The sequence below is a fragment of the Mustela lutreola genome, chromosome 12 (genome assembly GCF_030435805.1).
Source record: "Mustela lutreola isolate mMusLut2 chromosome 12, mMusLut2.pri, whole genome shotgun sequence".
NCBI lineage: Eukaryota > Metazoa > Chordata > Mammalia > Carnivora > Mustelidae > Mustela > Mustela lutreola.
Genome location: NC_081301.1, coordinates 30655123 through 30673749, shown reverse-complemented (window position 1 = coordinate 30673749; position 18627 = coordinate 30655123). Strand labels below are relative to the sequence as shown.

The following is an 18627-nucleotide window of genomic DNA, read 5'->3' as shown; positions in this document are numbered from 1 at the left end:
GTTAAGCAGCTGCCTTCGGCTCAGGTCATGATCCCAGCGTCCTGGGATCGAGTCCCGCATCCGGCTCCTTGCTCCGCAGGGAGCCCGCTTCTCCCTCTGACTCTGCCTTCTACTCTGTCTGCCTGTGCTCGCTCTCGCTCGCTCTCTCTGACAAATAAATAAAATCTTTAAAAAAAAAATAATAATGGAGAAATGTAGTATTTCAAAAATTATAAATATTATATAATTGATAACTGTTATTATATGTGAACAAAGACTTCAAAGGAATATCCATAATAAAAATGAATATTTGGTGTGTTAAAAAAAAAATACCAGATTATTAGAATAGTCTAGATTCTTGACTTCCCAACGTGCCATCTTTGTGATCTTGGGAAGTCCCCTTACTGGCTCTTAGGTCCCTCAGTTGAAAAGGGGACTATTTGGCTCTTTTACCTCTGAAATTATATGAATTATTTACATAGGACTGTACACTTAAAAGTGGCCCTCAGACCTTAGGGATCACATACTCCAAGCCCTCATTTTTTTTTTTTTTTAAAGATTTTATTTATTTATTTGACAGAGAGAAATCACAAGTAGATGGAGAGGCAGGCAGAGAGAGAGAGAGGGAAGCAGGCTCTCCGCTGAGCAGAGAGCCCGATGCGGGACTCGATCCCAGGACGCTGAGATCATGACCTGAGCCGGAGGCAGCGGCTTAACCCACTGAGCCACCCAGGCGCCCCCCAAGCCCTCATTTTATTTTTTTTATTTTATTTTATTTTTTTAAAGTTTTTATTTATTTATTTATTTGACAGAGAGAAATCACAATAGGCAGAGAGGCAGGCAGAGAGAGAGGAGGAGGAAGCAGGCTCCCTGCTGAGCAGAGAGCCTGATGCGGGACTCGATCCCAGGACTCTGAGATCATGACCTGAGCCGAAGGCAGCGGCTTAACCACTGAGCCACCCAGGCGCCCCCAAGCCCTCATTTTAAAGATGAAGAAACAAATTCCTCTAGGAGCATGGCCCTGTCTAAGGTCACATAGTAATGGAAGTTTCAGGTCTTTTGGGGTGATCTCTTAATGATTCTGAGATCTCAGTTTGTGTTATCCATCCCATTTGGTTACACTGTGGCCTTTCTTGTCTTCAGCTGTGAAAAAACTTCAAGAAAGCTGTTTAGTTGAAAAGCAGCCTAACATTGTGAATGTGGCGAATGGTCAGTTTCCTGACATTGAGTAGAAATAAATGAACAAATTAAGAGTTCCACGTAGATGTTCAACAACTTTTCTTTTTTTGCAGTTACATGCAAGATATTCACAGAGTGGCCAGGCCCTACAATTAAGGACTTATGTGAAACATCTTTGAAGTAAAACCCCACTTATAGTGACCATCTAAACGTTTTTCTTTTTCTTCTTTTTTTTATTTAAGATTTTATTTATTTATTCGACAGAGATCATAAGTAGGCAGAGAAGCAGGCAGAGAGAGGGGGGAGGCAGGCTCCTTGCTGAGCAGAAGCCGATGGGGGGCTTGATCCCAGGACTCTGAGATCATGACCTGAGCCAAAGGCAGAGGCTTAACCCACTGAGCCACCCAGGCGCCCCTAAACATTTTTTTTTTTTTTAAAGATTTTATTTGTCAGAGAGAGAGAGGGAGAGAGAGCGAGCACAGGCAGACAGAATGGCAGGCAGAGGCAGAGGGAGAAGCAGGCTCCCCGCTGAGCGAGGAGCCCGATACGGGACTCGATCCTAGGATGCCGGGATCATGACCTGAGCCGAAGGCAACCGCTTAACCAACTGAGCCACCCAGGCGTCCCCCCTAAACATTTTTCTCAAGACCATCCTAATTCCACATTCACAGGAGAAAAAGTCCTACGTTTCAGGCCAGGGAGTCAAATTGGGATTAAGCTAAGGGGATAGGTGGCCGTTTTCCTTGCGGGAGTTGGTAACGATTGTTTCAAACTTCCTTTTACAGGATAGCTGACAGCCAGGAGAAATAGGTTGGAAAATGCAAAACAACGAAATCATAAAACCTGCCAAATACTTCTCGGAGTTGGAAAAGAGCATCCTGCTTGCTTTGGTAGAAAAGTACAAGTATGTGCTGGAATGCAAGAAAAGCGACGCGCGAACTATTGCACTCAAGCAGCGCACCTGGCAGGCGCTCGCCCACGAGTACAACTCTCAGCCCAGCGTGTCGCTGCGGGATTTCAAGCAGCTGAAGAAGTGCTGGGAGAACATCAAGGCTCGGACCAAAAAGATTATGGCCCATGAGAGGAGAGAGAAGGTGAAACGGAGCGTCAGCCCTCTCCTGAGCACCCACGTCCTGGGGAAGGAGAAGATCGCCAGCATGCTGCCCGAGCAGCTGTACTTCCTGCAGAGCCCCCCCGAGGAGGAGCCCGAATACCACCCCGACGGCGCGGCCCAAGGTATGGGTTCCCCGGGCCAGCGCGCGTTCTCGCCGAGCACCTGCTGCAGGGCTTCGCTTTACAGCCTCTGCCTTCCGAGGGTGTTTATCAAAGAGCAGCTCTCAGGTCAAACCTGATTCCTCCCAGTTCACCATCCCCAGGTTCTGTAGAACAGCTAAGTCCTAAGAAGTACAGAACAGCCAAAGGACTTGTTTATACCCTTGTTCTCGAGGGCTCTCTCGTCTTTATCATGAAGAATAAGGAAAGATAAGGGGCTGTATTAATATGGTTACTAAGTTCCTCAGTTGCTTATTTCGACCTCTGTCATCTCTATCAAAGAGGATTTCTTTGAGAATTTATATTCATTTGATGAATCTTATTTTTTTAAGATTTTATATATTTATTTGACAGAGAGGGGGAGAGAGAAAGAGAAAGCGAGTGAGCACAAACAGGAGGAGAGGTAGAGAGAGAGGGGAAGCAGACTCTGTGCTGAGCCGGAAGCCCAGTGTGGGGCTGGATCCTGCAACCCTGAGATCATGACCTGACAAGAGTCGGATGCTTAACCGGCTGAGCCACCCAGGCGCCCCGTCTCTCAAATTTATTTTTTACAAAAAGTGTTTTTTTAGGACCTATTATGCACAGAGTACTGCACTAAGTTACTCCGAGGCCGCATTAAAATAGTGAACTATTTCTAACTTGAGAATTAAGTACTAAGACCAATATAGCAAACATCTGTTAGCATTCATCCAGATTAAAAACCAGCATTCCTACCCATTATAATATTGTGATCCACAGTTTGGTTTGTGGCACTCCAAAAAACTTGAGAAATTCTGGGAAATATTCATTTTAGTTTTAATATACTTTCATTGAAAAAAAATATGCAGAATTTTTAGGGAAGGAAAAGACTGTCATGGAAGCAAGGATGCTATGTGTCATATGATTGTCATAGCTTGGAGAGGTTAGAGGAAAGGGGTTGTTGAAAGGTCTCTAGAAAAGGATACGGTGGGAATGCATATAGATAAATTACCAGTAATTCTTGTCTTCTTTATGATAGGAATGGCCAGGGGCGCCTGGGTGGCTCAGTGGGATAAAGCCTCTGCCTTCAGCTCGGGTCATGATCCCAGGATCCTGGGATCAAGCCCCACATCGGACTCTCTGCTCAGCTGGGAGCCTGCTTCCCCCTCTCTCTCTGCCTCTGCCTCTCTGTCTACTTGTGATCTCTGTCAAATAAATAAATAAAATCTAAAAAAAAAAGATAGGAATGGCCAGTTTATATAATGATTCATTGCAGTTTGCAGAAGACACACCTTAAAGCAGAGGAATATTCCTGGGGACGCCGGAGGGTTGCTCCAAGGACCCAGCAAGCCCTTGCCTAGGAAAACTATGGACTTTGGCTTGCAAGATGAGAAATTGGTATCCCCAGGCTAGACTGAGCTCTGTGGGAGTGGTTAATTATAAGTCACAAGAAACTATCTAAAACCAAGAATGTTATCTGTATAGAGTGAAAAAGATGATAATAATAACCACATAAACCAAATACATGTTTTCAGTTAGCACATTTTTTTCCCATGATAGGCAGATCATCCAGGGATGCAAAATTGTAATAAAAAATTTGTTTGCTGATCATTTGACCAGATTAAGTGCAGGGAGCCAGTTGGATGACCATAGTGCCATGAACCTCAGGTATTGTTTTCCAGTGGAGAAGCCCTTTGTGAATTTTGATTATTCAGTTCCCAAGCCAGGGTACCTCCCGGTAGACAGTGTTGATAGGGACACTGGTGACTCTCTCACTTACCCTTTCTCGTTAACTTCTGTTGTGGATGGGACCCTCTTGCTAATTGACACTGTCCATCTGTCAGTGGTCCATCCACTGTCCATTCACTGCAGACAGCGAAGGGAGTAATGCTGAGGGAGGGGGGCAGGTGAATCAGCAGGGCTATTTTTCGAATTATTTAGTTCCCTGGGAGATGTTGTCAGGGAAGATGCTGGAATAGAAAGCTTTCAGTGAACATTGTAAATCTTTGTCCTGAATTAGTGTATATTGATTTCATAGGGTTATTCTAAGGGGACAGTCTTATTTCCCCATTTTTGAATTCTAGAGTAGGATCGAGTGAGTTCATTCCAAAAACTTTTTTCTTTCTTTTCAGAGGAAATGATGTAATTCATTTACTCATAAAAACAATTTATAAATTTCTAGCAAGAATAAATATGGATTCTCAGTGTCCTTCTGCAGTGACATTTCTAAAGATTCATACTTGCAAAAGAGATTGATTTTTTTTTTTTTTAAAGATTTTATTTATTTATTTGAGAGAGAGAGAGAGAGAGAGCAGGAGATGAGAAAGGTCAGCCGGAGAAGCAGACTTCCTGCTGAGCAGGGAGCCCGATTTGGGACTCGATCCCGGGACTCCAGGATCATGACCTGACCCAAAGGCAGTCGCTTAACCAATTGAGCCACCCAGGTGCCCCAAGAGATTGATTTTATTTTTTATTTTTATTTTTTTTAAATTTCTTAAAGATTTTTTTTTTTTAAGATTTTATTTATTTATTTATTTGACAGAGAGAGATCACAAGTAGGCAGAGAGGCAGGCAGAGAGAGAGAGAGGGAAGCAGGCTCCCCGCTGAGCAGAGAGCCCGACGCGGGGCTCGATCCCAGGACCCTGAGATCATGACCCGAGCCGAAGGCAGCAGCTTAACCCACTGAGCCACCCAGGCGCCCCAAGAGATTGATTTTAAATTGAGTATTTGTACCTATATGACATGGGAAACTTCTCTTTTTGCTGGTGATGGTCAAAGTACAGCCTATGCTAACTCTTCCTGCTTCTAGGTCACATCTGGAGGGTGGTGGAGTACCATGGTGCTTTGTCAATTAGGAAGTGTATCCAAAGTAATCTGTTAACACTAGTAGTTAAGGTGCTGGAACTCTCTTTATACATTAAAACAGCCTGAGTTTACCTCATTTTGTATTTCAACTTACTTTCGAGAAAGAGGAAGAAAGCTGTAATTGTCAGTTATCCCTTCTGGCTCTTGGTGGGGAAAAAGCTGAAAATTTTCACTAGAATATGGCTTTCATTTTTGTGGTGTGGATTTTGTTTGACTCATGGACTCTGTGTGTGTGTGTGTGTCTGTGTTAGTATCCCTAACCCTGTGCTGTCTAATACAGTAGTCACAAGCCACAAGAGACTAGTAAGCACTTGAAAATGTGGGTAGACTGAATTGAGATATGGTCCGAGTATACATACCATGTCATGAAGACATAATACCAAGAAGAGAATGGAAAATATCTTACTAATAATTTTTATTTTTTTATTTTTATTTTTTTCAAAGATTTTATTTATTTACTTGACAGAAAGAGATCACAAGTAGGCAGAGAGGCAGGCAGGGGTGTGGGGGGAAGCAGGCTCCCCGAAGAGCAGAGAGCCCGATGTGGGCTTAACCCAGTGAGCCACCCAGGTGCCCCTAATAATTTTTATTTTGATTACATGTTGAAATGAGAGTATTTTAAATACATTGGATAAAAAAAATTATTAAAATTAGTTTCACCTCCTTTTACTTTTTTAAGGTGGCTACAAGAAAATTTTAACTTACATAAGTAGCTGGTATTATATTTGTATTGGACAGTACTGTTCTTACACCTTACAGAGTGCCTGTTGCAGAATTAGGTGATTAGAGACTTGTTGAAATTTGTCAAACAGGATGGAGCCTGGCAGTATTCCACTAGAGGCCTCCCTCCAACTATTTCTTGTGTGAGATGGTTTCAGCTGTGTCATCTTGATCACCATTCCCTGGATATTCTTAGCTTTATCCATGACTTTTTTGAGATGTATATCTGTATATGAACACAGTTGTCTTAAAATTTAACACTAAAGAAAGCATTTGCAAAAAACCCAGCATTTTCCCCTTAAATATATTGAAACAATTTGTACCCTATAGATTCATAATATGTGATCATTTGGCTATGACATGTATCTCCCATTATCTTGGGGGAACACGTTTGCAGAATAAATTAAGGGAGCCAACAAAATGTGCTAGGGGTGAAAAGGAGGGTAAGATGACCAAATGTCAAAATGTCAAATACATTTAAGACAACTAAGCTTTCCAAAAAAAAAAAAAAAAGTAAAGAAAACTGAGCTTTCAAGAGTACTCAGCTATTTTAAGAGAACTACTATTCAATTTCATATGCTATTATATTATAGCTATTATTTCTCTATTACAAAGCTATAAGCGAATAATGCAAACATGGGTATACAAAGCTATAATTAAATAATGTAAGTGTTTATTGGTAAATTTTATTATTACTCACTTTTTTTTTTTTTTTAAGATTTTATTTATTTATTTGACAGAGAGAAATCACAGGTAGTTGGAGAGGTAGAGAGAGAGAGAGGGGGAAGCAGAGAGCCCGATGTGGGACTCGATCCCAGGACCCTGAGATCATGACCTGAGCCGAAGGCAGCGGCTTAACCCACTGAGCCACCCAGGCACCCTATTACTCACTTTTTAATCCAGTCCTCTTCTTTTGGGGATGGGAACTCTAATACAGGGACTGAGTTATATTTCCAGTCATGGCACATTAACATCATTGGTCTGTGAAAAGCCCCTTTTTTATGTTACTTATGTGGTTTTTTGGTTTTTGTTATTTATCCCATTAACTACGTTCATTCTTTTCTTCTGCCTCCTAATCGGTCCAGTGTGCTTGTGTATTCTCTCACATGTTCTTGAGAGCAGGCATTGGTGTTTTGAGTGCATATATTTTAAATTTACATAGATTGAAAATTGTGCTATGGATACCATTCTTTGGTTTTTTTGTTTTGCCTTATTTTTCATTTAGAATTTTTTTCAAAAAAGATTTATATATTTGGGGGCAGGGGGAGAGGGAGAGAAACTCCAGCAGACTCGCCACTAAGTTGCAGAGCCCATCATGGGACCTGATACCATGACCCTGAGATCATGACCTGAACCAAAATCAAGAGTTGGGTACTTAACCAACTGAGCCACCCAGGCACCCCTCATTTAGAATGGCTTTTTTTTTCTTTTTTTTTTTTAAGATTTTATTTTTGGGCGCCTGGGTGGCTCAGTGGGTTAAAGCCTCTGCCTTCGGCTCAGGTCATGATCTCGGGGTTCTGGGATCGAGTCCCGCATCGGGCTGTCTGCTCAGCAGCGAGCCTGCTTCCTCCTCTCTCTCTCTCTGCCTTCCTCTCTGCCTACTTGTGATCTCTCTCTGTCAAATAAATAAATAAAATCTTTAAAAAAAAAAAGATTTTATTTTTATTTATTTGAGTGGGGCAGAGAGAGCACAAATAGAGGAGAGGCAGAGGAAGAGGGAGAAGCAGACTTTCTGCTGAGCTGGGAGCCTGATATGGGGCTCGATCCCAGGACTTGAAGATCATGACCTGACCTGAAGGCAGTTGCTTAACGATCTGAGCACCCAGGAGCCCTCATTTAGAATGTTTGCAAGATCTATCCCCACTGCAATGTTTCTTTCAGTTGACACACCATACTCTATAGTACACACTCACTGCATCTTGTTCATCTATTTTCCTAGTCAGCCCTCGTTCCTTTGTTCTGTGGCGAAGAGCTGGGGGTTGGCCTTCTGGTTACTGCCATAGTAGGTTATTTCCTGCTGATACTAAACTTACTCAAATTGCCCAAGTGGAAGAGTGCATCCTTGAGTGTTCTCTGCTCCCAGGAAAGCCCTTAGGCCTTCCTATCCATTTTGCACAATATTGAGTTGTTTTCTACTTCGGGTGGCTTTGTTTTACCTGAGAGAGAGTTTACATGGTATGTGTTTGCAGCAGGTTGCCATTCCCAGGACGGTCTTTTTCCAATTAAGAGAAGATTCTCCCCATCTGAGCACTAGCTTCCATTCACTGGAGTTAATATTTGTTTGAAAGTTAATTAACTACTCCTCTAGTTTTAAGCCCCATCGTCTACTGGAGTTTTCTTTCTTTCTTTCTTTTTTAAAGATTTTATTTATTTATTTGTCAGAGACAGAGGGAGAGAGAGTGAGCGAGCGAGTGAGTGAGCGAGCACAGGCAGACAGAGGCAGGCAGAGGCAGAGGGAGAAGCAGGCTCCCTGCTGAGCAAGGAGCCCGATTTGGGGCTCGATCCCAGGACCCTGGGATCATGACCTGAGCTGAAGGCAGCTGCTTAACCAACTGAGCCACCCAGGCGTCCCTTCTGCTGGAGTTTTCTTAAGAGGCCTGGATTTTTTTTTTTTTTCTTTAAAATTTCTATGTTAGCACACATTTAAACTAAAAAAGGACAGTTTGAAAATAGAGTCATCTTTCTGCCCCCAGACATGACCATACTTGTCTTCATCTTCATAGCTCTATAGAACAAATTTGGAGATCAAAATTTGAAATAGGTGCCCATATTCTTTTTTTTTTTTTTTTTTTAAAGATTTTATTTATTTGTCAGAGAGAGAGAAGGAGAGTGAGCACAGGCAGACAGAATGGCAGGGCAGGCAGAGGCAGAGGGAGAAGCAGGCTCGCCGCCAAGCAAGGAGCCCGATGTGGGACTCGATCCCAAGGATGCTGGGATCATGACCTGAGCTGAAGGCCGCTGCTTAACCACCTGAGCCACCCAGGCATCCCAGGTGCCCATATTCTTAATAATGGAGTGTTTTGTAGTGGATACAACTTGGAGGCAGCATTTTTGAGATGCATAAGTGATCAGCTGAGCAAGTAAACTGGAGAGAGGCTGGGTGTCATAGCAGTTGAGCTTGGACAATGGAGTCATGCAAGACCTTGTTTAGAGCCCTGGTTCTTTCAATTAGCAGAATGACTTTGGCTAATGTGTTTGGTTTTCTGTCATAATACCTCCCCCTCGGTAGGTTGTTGTTTTTTTTTTTAAAGATTTTATTTATTTATTTGACAGACAGAGATTACAAGTAAGCAGAGAGGCAGGCAGAGAGAGAGGAGGAAGCAGGCTCCCTGCTGAGCAGAGAGCCCGACGTGGGGCTCGATCCCAGGATGCTGGGATCATGACCTGAGCCGAAGGCAGAGGCTTTAACCCACTGAGCCACCCAGGCGCCCCTAGGTAGGTTGTTGTAAGGATTAAATGAGGTGATGCTGCAGAGCACTAGCCTTGTGCCTGGTTAGCTCTACAGAAAATGGTAGCTGCCTTCATCATCATCATCATCAGGCCCCTAAAGCCTGTAATAGTTGAAATTAAAAACAAGCATTTAGAAGTGGGGAGAGATGAGCGGCATCATGAGGGCATGAACTTTAAAGACTTAGAGAACATACAAAACTATCCTCTGGAATAGAATCACAGACAAAAGAGGCTAGAGGTCCCAACAAATTTCTCTGCGTCCAGTGTTCAAAGAAGACACTTTCAGATCTAAGACTAGACGGAAAGCAGACGAGGTCATCCTCTTTACAGTTGTTCACATCTGAGGGACCCTATTCTCAGGGAGAAGCCTTTCCCATTCCCTTGTCCTGTGCCTTGGCTCTCCGCTCAGGACACTGTCCTGTCTACACAGTTGTACAGGGTTGGGAGGAATGTGACCCACTGCAGCGAGTTCGTTCCCACACGTTTCTGACAAGGCCCGCAGTGTCTAAGCCATGTGCTGGGTTCTCCACAAGGATGAGTAAGAGAGGTTCTGTCTTTTTTTTTTTTTTTTTTTTTTAAACTTTTTTTTTTTTTTTTTTTTAAGATTTTATTTATTTATCTGACAGAGGGAGACTGAGCAGGCAGAGTGGCAGGCAAAGAGAGAGAGAGGAGGAAGCAGGCTCCCCACCAAGCAGAGAGCCTGATGTGGGACTCGATCCCAGGACCCTGAGATCATGACCTGAGCCAAAGGCAGAGGCTTAACCCACTGAGCCACCCAGGCGCCCCGAGAGGTTCTGTCTTCAAAGTATTCAGAGACCCGAAGGGGGAGGTGGTTAAACCACCAGTTTTAACAGGTGGTTTGCCAGAGGTAGGCTCAGGAGGGAGCAGGAGCAGGAGGGAAGGACATCCAATTAAGGCCACAGCCCTCAGAGTTGGGAAAGAGTCCTAGGGAGATATCTTCACTACCTCTGGATGACATAGAAGTACTTTTAACCTTCTCTTTCAGAAGCGAGACTTCTGCCCTTCCTTTAATCTTAATTAGGGACCAGTTATGGTTGTAACCTAACCCCTTGGAGTGAAATAATCTAAACAGTAGCTATTTTCCTTTTATTAACAGAGTATCACGAGTTAGGTTTCCCCCAGTAGCCATTACCATTCCCGGCATCCCATCTTCTGGAATAATGGAGTGGACGTAATAATGTAATCAACTCTGTTAATAAATTGATATTATTTTTCTCCAAGGAGATAGTTCTCATTATTGGAAACATAAAGGTTCCCAAGAAAGCCTTGGAGTCACAGCTGGAAAACTCCATGGGTTATTGGAGTTAGTGTCTTCCTTATGAAACTCTTTAATTGATAAAATGTCGTCCCATAAAAATACTAATGCAAATGCGGCACCAGCAGAAATGACATCCTTTTGTATCCATAAGCTCTTCTCCCTTTGTGTTCAGAGCTTCAGCCAGTAAGTATTTACTAGGCATCCTCGATGTACCAAGCAAAATAATTGGTGCCCAAGGATTAAAGAAATGAATAAGGCATGGTCATGTGGTAAGTGCCGTAACAGTAGAGTACTCGTGGAGAAAGGAGAGATCTGGGGTTTTAGGGATCTCGAATGAGGAAGGATTGAGGGGCCGTTGAAAAGGAGAGTCTGGAGTAAGAGCATAGGTTTGAGCTAGTGCAGGGTCTGGGACTGGGAACGAAGAGAGAGAAATAGTTAGCCCAGCCTCTGGCTGAAAGAACAGAGACAGAATTGTGAAAAAGAGCTTGGCCTTTATTTTTTTAACTTTTTAAAAAAATATTTTATCTATTAGATCAGGGGGTAGAGGCAGAGGGAGAAGCAGACTCCTGCTGAGTGGGAAGCCTGACTCAGAACTCGATCCCAGGACCCTGAGACCATGAACTGAGTCATGACTGTTTAACCGACTGAGACACCCAGGAGCTCCATTTCTTTTTTTTAAAAGAGTGCTTAGCCTTGAAGAATGTGAAGTTTGTGGATTGCAGGGCATGGAGAGTATTTTGAAGAAGAATGCCAGAAAGATAAAGGAAGGCTAGAATGAGATTTTGAGTATTACTTAGGCTGCATTGACAACAGAGATAAAGATGGGAAGCGCAGGGGGATATTAAAGGTGTGAGGGGTGGGTGCAGCACGCGTCTGAGCCCTGGAAGGAGGCTTGAGAAGGAGCGGTCAGAGAGGGGGTGCAGAAAACTGAGCAGAGAGCCGCGGGGCAGAGGCTAATAAAGAAATTTCAGGGATTGTTAAGTGCTAGGGAGAGGTTACATAAGAGGGGTCCTGGGAAGTGAGGAATAGTATGCGAGGAGGTTACACCTCCGAGGAATGCAGACTCACCTTTCAGGAACATCTGTAAGATCTGTAAGATCCAGGGTTCAGACCTGTGACCAGGAAACAGAGCAGTGGGACCCCCGTGGAGATTGAACATAATACATCTTCACGGCTGGGTGAGAGACTGAGAGAGGGAGGTCAGACTGAGGGAGAATTTAATCTGAAAACCCACTGTTGGCCTCGTGCGTGGTCTTCTGCTGACTTCTTCTGCTGAGAACTTAGATCACTGTGCCAAGGTCTCCAGTTCTTGATCAGCACAGTTTGGGACCACTGTTCCCGGAGTTCACAGTTCTAGACATGACAGGACAAAACCCTGTATCATGACTTCTGAAGGGAACGCTGGTTTTGATTTGCAGGTTTTTCAAAGGTCAGGCGTGACAAGGGTGCCCGTAGACATGCAGGCCAACACTCCATCCTGTGGCGGGGGACCTGTCATTTGAAATAGGATCGATTTTCTCTCTGCCTGTAAAATCTTTGAACGTGTGTTTTCTGCTACTGTTTTTCAGAATCATTTGCTGTTTCAAATAGAGAACTGTGCGATGATGAGAAAGAGTTCATACATTTTCCAGTGTGTGAGGGGACCTCCCAACCTGAACCCTCGTGTTCGGCTGTCAGAATCACAGCCAATAAACACTACAGGAGCAAAACCTCTCAGGAAGGTGCTTTAAAAAAGATGCATGAGGAAGAACACCACCAACAAATGTCCATCTTACAGCTGCAGCTGATACAAATGAACGAGGTGCATGTGGCCAAAATCCAGCAGATAGAGCGGGAGTGTGAGATGGCAGAGGAGGAGCACAGGATAAAAATGGAAGTTCTCAATAAAAAGAAGATGTATTGGGAAAGAAAACTACAAACTTTCACCAAGGAGTGGCCTGTCTCCTCCTTTAACCGGCCCTTTCCCAATTCACCCTAAGACTGCGGGGGCGGCTCCCCTGTAAGCGATCCGGAACGTGAGCTCGCGGTCAGGACCTCGTAACAGAGCTACGACTAGGAAACTTAGCGCGGTAGTAGTCAGTATTTAAGAATATGTTCAGGTAAACGGCCGCACCCCATGCCCCCGCTGCCAATGGCAAAGAAGCTGTTCCAGTCTCCTGAAAATGATCACTATGAGTGCTAGAATTCTGAATGTAATGTCTCTTAATTAGAATTCATAACGAGAACCATGTGTGAGTGTTGTTGTTGTATTTTTTTAATCAGATTGCAAGTGTGACTATAAAGAAGTGTGGCTGTTTTTTTTTTTTTTTTTTTAAAGTAGACAGCAGAACTTTTCTCTCCAAATGAACATGCTGCTGTTGAAAGCAGCTAAAAGACTCTGGAGGCCACACGTTGTGGGGCTGTTGCTTAGAACTGGCTGGAGGTCTTTAGGGAACCTCCCTGGGAACCACACACAGCACCTCTTGTTTTGTCTTTTGGTTTGTTTTTGTTTTGTTTTGTTTTGTTTCATTTTGTTTTCATTGTCATTCTTTGAGTGGTTTTTCTGATTTTAAACCATCCAGCCTTTGGAAGGATGTTTTCTAATGTGGCTCATAACCCCCCTTTGAAAGCCTTCACCCAAAGAGGGCTTGCAAATAGTGGCTCTAACAGTTGGTAGCTTTGTTGTAACTAAGGCTGTAACTGCTCTGAGGGAGACACGTGCATTTAGATTTCTATGATCTGTCCTGTCCGTTTTATTAAAAGAGAAGACTTGCAATTTTATAGTCACACTGTGTGTGTTTTTCGAAGGTGCTGCCTCCCCCACTGTGCTCGTCTTTGCTTTCCCTCTGTAGCATCCTCCCAACTTTGTACTACTGAGTTAATGGGTGCCCTGTTTTTAATCTCCAACCACCTAGGGAAAGGCCCTTCCCTCACTGTGCTCATGGTGCTAGCCAAGAGTAATGCTGTGTAGTTTGCACTGCTCAGTTAGCACTGGGCTTCTTAACCCATTGCCAACATATTTGGAAATATAGATTGGCAAGTGGATATTTTGGTTGAGTTGGGATAGAGCCTAGTGTTAAAAACGGTTCTGGGACATTGGGCATGGCAGTCGCTGGAACAAGCGAAGTGACACCACGTGCCAAGGCAGGTCAGCAGTTTCTGAGCATGAAATGTCAAGGCCTTGTGGTGGGGAAAGAAAAGTATGTGTGGCAGAGGCTCTGTAGGGAGTGTCGGGCTAGGAGTCAGGGCCTGAATTCCGATCGTGGCTCTGCTTCAATGTGCTATGTGACCTGGGATAACTCCTTTTAATCCGTGGCTCTGGTCTTTCCTGTCCATACGACAAGGAAGTTGGTCTAGATCATGTTCAGAATCTGCTGCAGCTCCTTGACTGTGGTATGGTCTGCAGAGCCTTGGATGGGTACCGCTGATATCATAGTTGTCCAGAGGGTGTGGGTCAACAGGGAAGAAGTGATTACTGCTTCTGTCCTCACAGTTTTGGGACTAGAAGTTCAGTAAGATAAACATATACATGTTATTGAACCACTACCTAAAACTTACGTGTTTATATCAGTTTATTCTCTCCTCTGATCATATTTTAAATATCTTAGAGGAACTGGTGATTTGAAGGAAAGGTGTGAAGACTAGTCTTTGAAAGGAAGGATCCTTTTGCAAAGATTTGTGTTCTTCATTTAGCTTTTACCAACTGGACCCTTTAGACAAGACACATCTCGATAAAGTCTCAAGCCTAAACAGTTTATGGGACTTGACAGGACTTGACTCTCCATGCCCTCCCATTTCCTCAGGATTAGGGCAGGGAACAGCAGACCCTCAGCACAGATGTGAACTGAGAGAAATTTTGCTTTGCTTTGCCTACTGACCCATCTGGAAATCTTGTTAATGTGCAGCTTCTGGAGTGGGACCTGAGATTTTGCATTTCTTATAAGCTTCCAGGTTATGCCAGCTCTGCCTGCCTGGTCAGCACACTTCTGTGTAGCAAGGTTTCAGAGGACTCTGTGAAGTTTTTACTTCCTCTCTCCCCACCCCCACCCCCACAATTGGGTTAGGTACACGTTGTGTACAGCAGTGTGCCGGTTATCATCCTCTCTCAGAATTTATCACTTAAGCACTTAAACACAACCATGTAGAACACAATACAAAAAATGCTCACACACATAATGAAAGTATAAAAACAGAACTAATTCCTAACCAAATAAAGGATAATGAAACCAGAAGCCTAAAGCATCTTGCTCTACTGTTAATGTTATTTATGAGTTTATAACAGTTTTCAACCTGGGCTATGCATTAGAAATAGTATTTTGTAAATAACTAGTCCTACCTGGCCCCACTCCCAGAAGATTCTGATTCTGTTGACCCATTTTTGGAAAATTTTAATGGAGATTATGGCAAGTCACTGGGATTGAGAACCAGTGGTGTTGAGCTCACAGATGTGCCTCCATTTGATCCTTAACCTTGTGAGGTTATGCAGAAGTGAGGACATGATGCTCAGAGAAGAACCATCTTGTACCAGACCAGTAGCTAGTAAATGGCAAAGGAGAAGTTCTGTCCCAGCTCTCTCTATTCCAAAAAAATGGTCCCACCTGTCTGCCCCTATCCCATCCCTCAAAGTCCGTGAAGGATTTGTTTTGTCCTGAGAGCCAGATCATACCCATAGTGTACTTTGGTGTCTCCATTCATGGACAGATATATGTTCATTTCACTGTTGAGCAATTCCTTACCTGAAGTGGAAATGCAAAAGCATTTCTTGGTAGGTGCTGTAGGGAATAGACAAATTTATTACAGTTCACAGTCCCCCACCCGGCCAAATCATGGACACAGCCAGTAGGGGAGGTAAGACTTGTTCACAGCTGTCATGTACCTCATTAGCGCATGTCTTCAAGTGCATCGGTAGCTCAGAGCAAATGCCACCTCCTCCAGGAGGAAGGAAGGCCTCCTGGAGGAGGTGGCATCTGAGTTAAGTCTTTAGAGTTGGCATTTGGACAGATGGAGATTCAGAAAGAGGCGAACCTTTGCTAGATGCAAGGTCCTGTTGAAGATTCAAGATGATGAGACACATAACTGGGAGGCAGTGAGAACGCGGTCATTTTCCAAATTGGGCAGTAGCATGATCAACACGGTGCTCCAGGAGGAAGATGAGAAGGTGCAACTGAGTTTAGAGAAGACTGGAGCCTGGGAGGTGAGGTGGGAGGGTCTGGTCCTGGGTAGGACGAGATGATAAGAGGATCTAGAGGAGGCTGTAGTCGGACTGAGGGAGAGCAAAGTGAAGGGCACGGCAGAGGTGGAATCAGTCAGGCTTGGCAGTTGATTGCTTTTGTTGGAGAGGAGGGGCGAGGTGTTAAAGCTAGATGCCTGAAAGAATAATGCTGCTGATTAAAATAGAGGCAGAAAGGATGCATTTCTGGCTCTGACCCAAACCAGGAGAGGCCAAGAGATGAACTAATGCTGTTACCTGCCACTCAGCCTCAAACACAAGCCCCTGTGCCCATCTCTGCTTTGCTTGTCCTCTCTTTGCTCCGACTTCTGCCTCTTCTCCCTGTCCATCCTACGCTCTAGCCCTTCCTTGGGTCCTTGTCAGCCCCTTCATTTGGTGCTGCCTCTGCCCCCAGTACTTCCATTGCAGGTGGTGGTGCACGTCACCATCTCTTATAATAGCTTTGTGCTAGAAAGAGCAGAAAAGGTTCTTTCCTTAGTGTCCCATGTTGTATAAAGGGGCATTGGCTGAGAAGGGCTGGTGATCCCCATATATGCCTATCACAGCCCCTTTACAAAGGTCAAACACGGAATCCTACCCTCTTATGCAGCAAAAATTTAGGGAATGTTTTAGGAATTTTGCAGAGAGAATCTTAAAATGCATTAGCCTCCCCGTCCCCACCCCCGCCCCCCTCAGAAGAGAGTGGAGGAAGAGAGGTGGCATGATGGCAGAGTGCATTTGAGTTGTCAACAGCCTCTGCAGTGTCAGGTCAATTACATCAGCACTTGGCCTGAACCAGGGGAAGGAATGGCTCTGCCTCCTTGGAATGTCAGAAGGACCTGATAATTATATTTGGCAAAGCCATGAGGAGTGGTTCTATAATGTCATTGCTAAGAATTACCCTTTTAATAGCATTTCTGGATGTCTGAGCTTTTCAAGTGGAGTGACACTTCTTTTCTGCTGTGGGTTTCCTTTTCGTTGGGCTGCTTCCAGCCGGTCCTTCTGTTCTCCCTCACCCTTGCATTGATATCAGTTCATATTTTCTGTCTTCCGCCTTCCTGGCCCTGTTCCTCCAGCCCCTCCTGTACCCACAACAGCTCCCAGTCTCCTCTGTTTCAGAGGTGGAGTCATGTGAGAACGGGTGTGAGGGAAATATTTGCCAAAGGGCAGCACATTCAACATTGGGTAGCAACGAGGTGCCACGTACCTTAGACTAGCCAGACTGGGGACAACCTGCTTCCAGGCTGCGTCTGCTACTTTTGTGTTGGTGGGACTCAGAAGTCATGGGAAGGATCACCAGTGATCCATGACAGTGACAAAGTCTTTACCTAAACCGTGCCATATATTATGCCCTTCAACACAATTTACTAATCTTTGCCTCCGTTTCTCCATCTGTGAAAGTGGTGTAATACTTATCTACCTCCCTTAAATGTTGTGAAGATTAGTCTATGTTAGTAAAGCACTTTTGAAATAAAGAGTGATGTAAAGCATTTTAACATTATTGTTGTCATTGTGATGTGGATGCCGTCCTGTAGAGAATCTGCCTTCTAGGAGAAGTACCCCAAGCTCACTGTGGTTTAGGAACACCCAGTATAGAAAGCTTCCACGAGGGATCCAAGAGTGGGATTATTTTCTGGGTGAAAAATTTCAACATGATGTTTTCTTCAACAGTCCTTTGGTGCATTTAGAATGAGATTCAATTTATAGAAGAATGATTGAAGTTAAGATTTTTGAAGAACATACTATCGAACCTCCATTGCCCTCTGTAACTGTTGGGTTTGCGAGCTGGCTGTTACCCTACCAGTGCAGTTTATCATCATGAGGTGGAAAACTTCCGATCCTACATTCTCCAGATCTCCAGATTATGAGCGAAAGTTTTCTCACTGTTGCCACTCCTTGGAATGAGCAGAATGGTGATCCTGCTGCTTGTGAGTGAGAGGATCAGAAGCACTAGCTCTACTTGCAGAATGCCCTCACTGCACTGCCAGTGTGTGTGTGTGTGTGTGTGTGTGTGTGTGTGTGTGTAATATTAATCATGTACCTTCATTAAAGGGCTCAGAGTGGGAAGTTCTCTATCCATAAATATGGGCTCCCTTTCTTAACTCCTGGTGACTGCCAAGAGATTTAACTGGATTCTGATTTCAGTTTTCTCTTTAGGGTTTGTTGTAGGAAAAGAATTCCAAACCCTGTTCTTTAGGAAGTTGGTTATTTTTGATAAAAAGGATACTTGTTATAGAGAAAATCCTATAGTCAATGTAGAAGTTAAGGTTTCAGGTTTTGTCCCATCTTCTCATTCAGCTTCCAGAGTAAAGAAGGGAGCTCAGAGGTTGACGCTCTGCTGGTGAGGCACCCCTGGATCTAGATTCTTATCCTTGAGTCTCGAAGAGTGTCTTTGGATGGTCTAGTATTAGCTCCTCTGCACGGTGGTCTGTCCAGCCACTCGGCCACTGGGAAGTCCGGGGGGCAGCTGGGCAGATCTACTCTCTACCCTGAGCCCTAGGCTGAAGGGGCAGGTGCTGTTACGCAGGGGAAGCCCCTTCTCATTGTGACAGCAGAAGTACAAGAGGACAAGCCCAACTGCGGAAGCACATTTCAAATTTCAGTGTTAAATCTGCTACTATTTCCTTTGCCAAAGCAAGTAATTAATATTTCCTTGGCCAAAGTCAAAGGGAGGGAAGTAGAGTCCTCTTAAGAAGGTGAGGAGAAGGGGTGCCTGGGTGGCTTAGTGTGTTAAAGC

The 18627-nt window shown here is 44.1% G+C and overlaps 1 protein-coding gene across 4 annotated transcripts in view; it reads left to right on the top strand.

The window, feature by feature from the left end:
• The window catches only part of MSANTD3 (Myb/SANT DNA binding domain containing 3), a 31958-nt gene extending 14572 nt beyond the window's left edge, over window positions 1-17386 (top strand). For all 4 annotated transcript variants that reach the window (XM_059141409.1, XM_059141410.1, XM_059141412.1 and 1 more), the window contains 2 exons: window positions 1944-2394; window positions 12271-17386. In XM_059141409.1, coding sequence (XP_058997392.1) covers window positions 1977-2394; window positions 12271-12680 — 828 coding nt within the window. In that variant the 5' untranslated portion in view covers window positions 1944-1976 and the 3' untranslated portion in view covers window positions 12681-17386. The remainder of the gene's footprint in view (window positions 1-1943; window positions 2395-12270) is intronic.
• Window positions 17387-18627: the final 1241 nt, after the last annotated feature.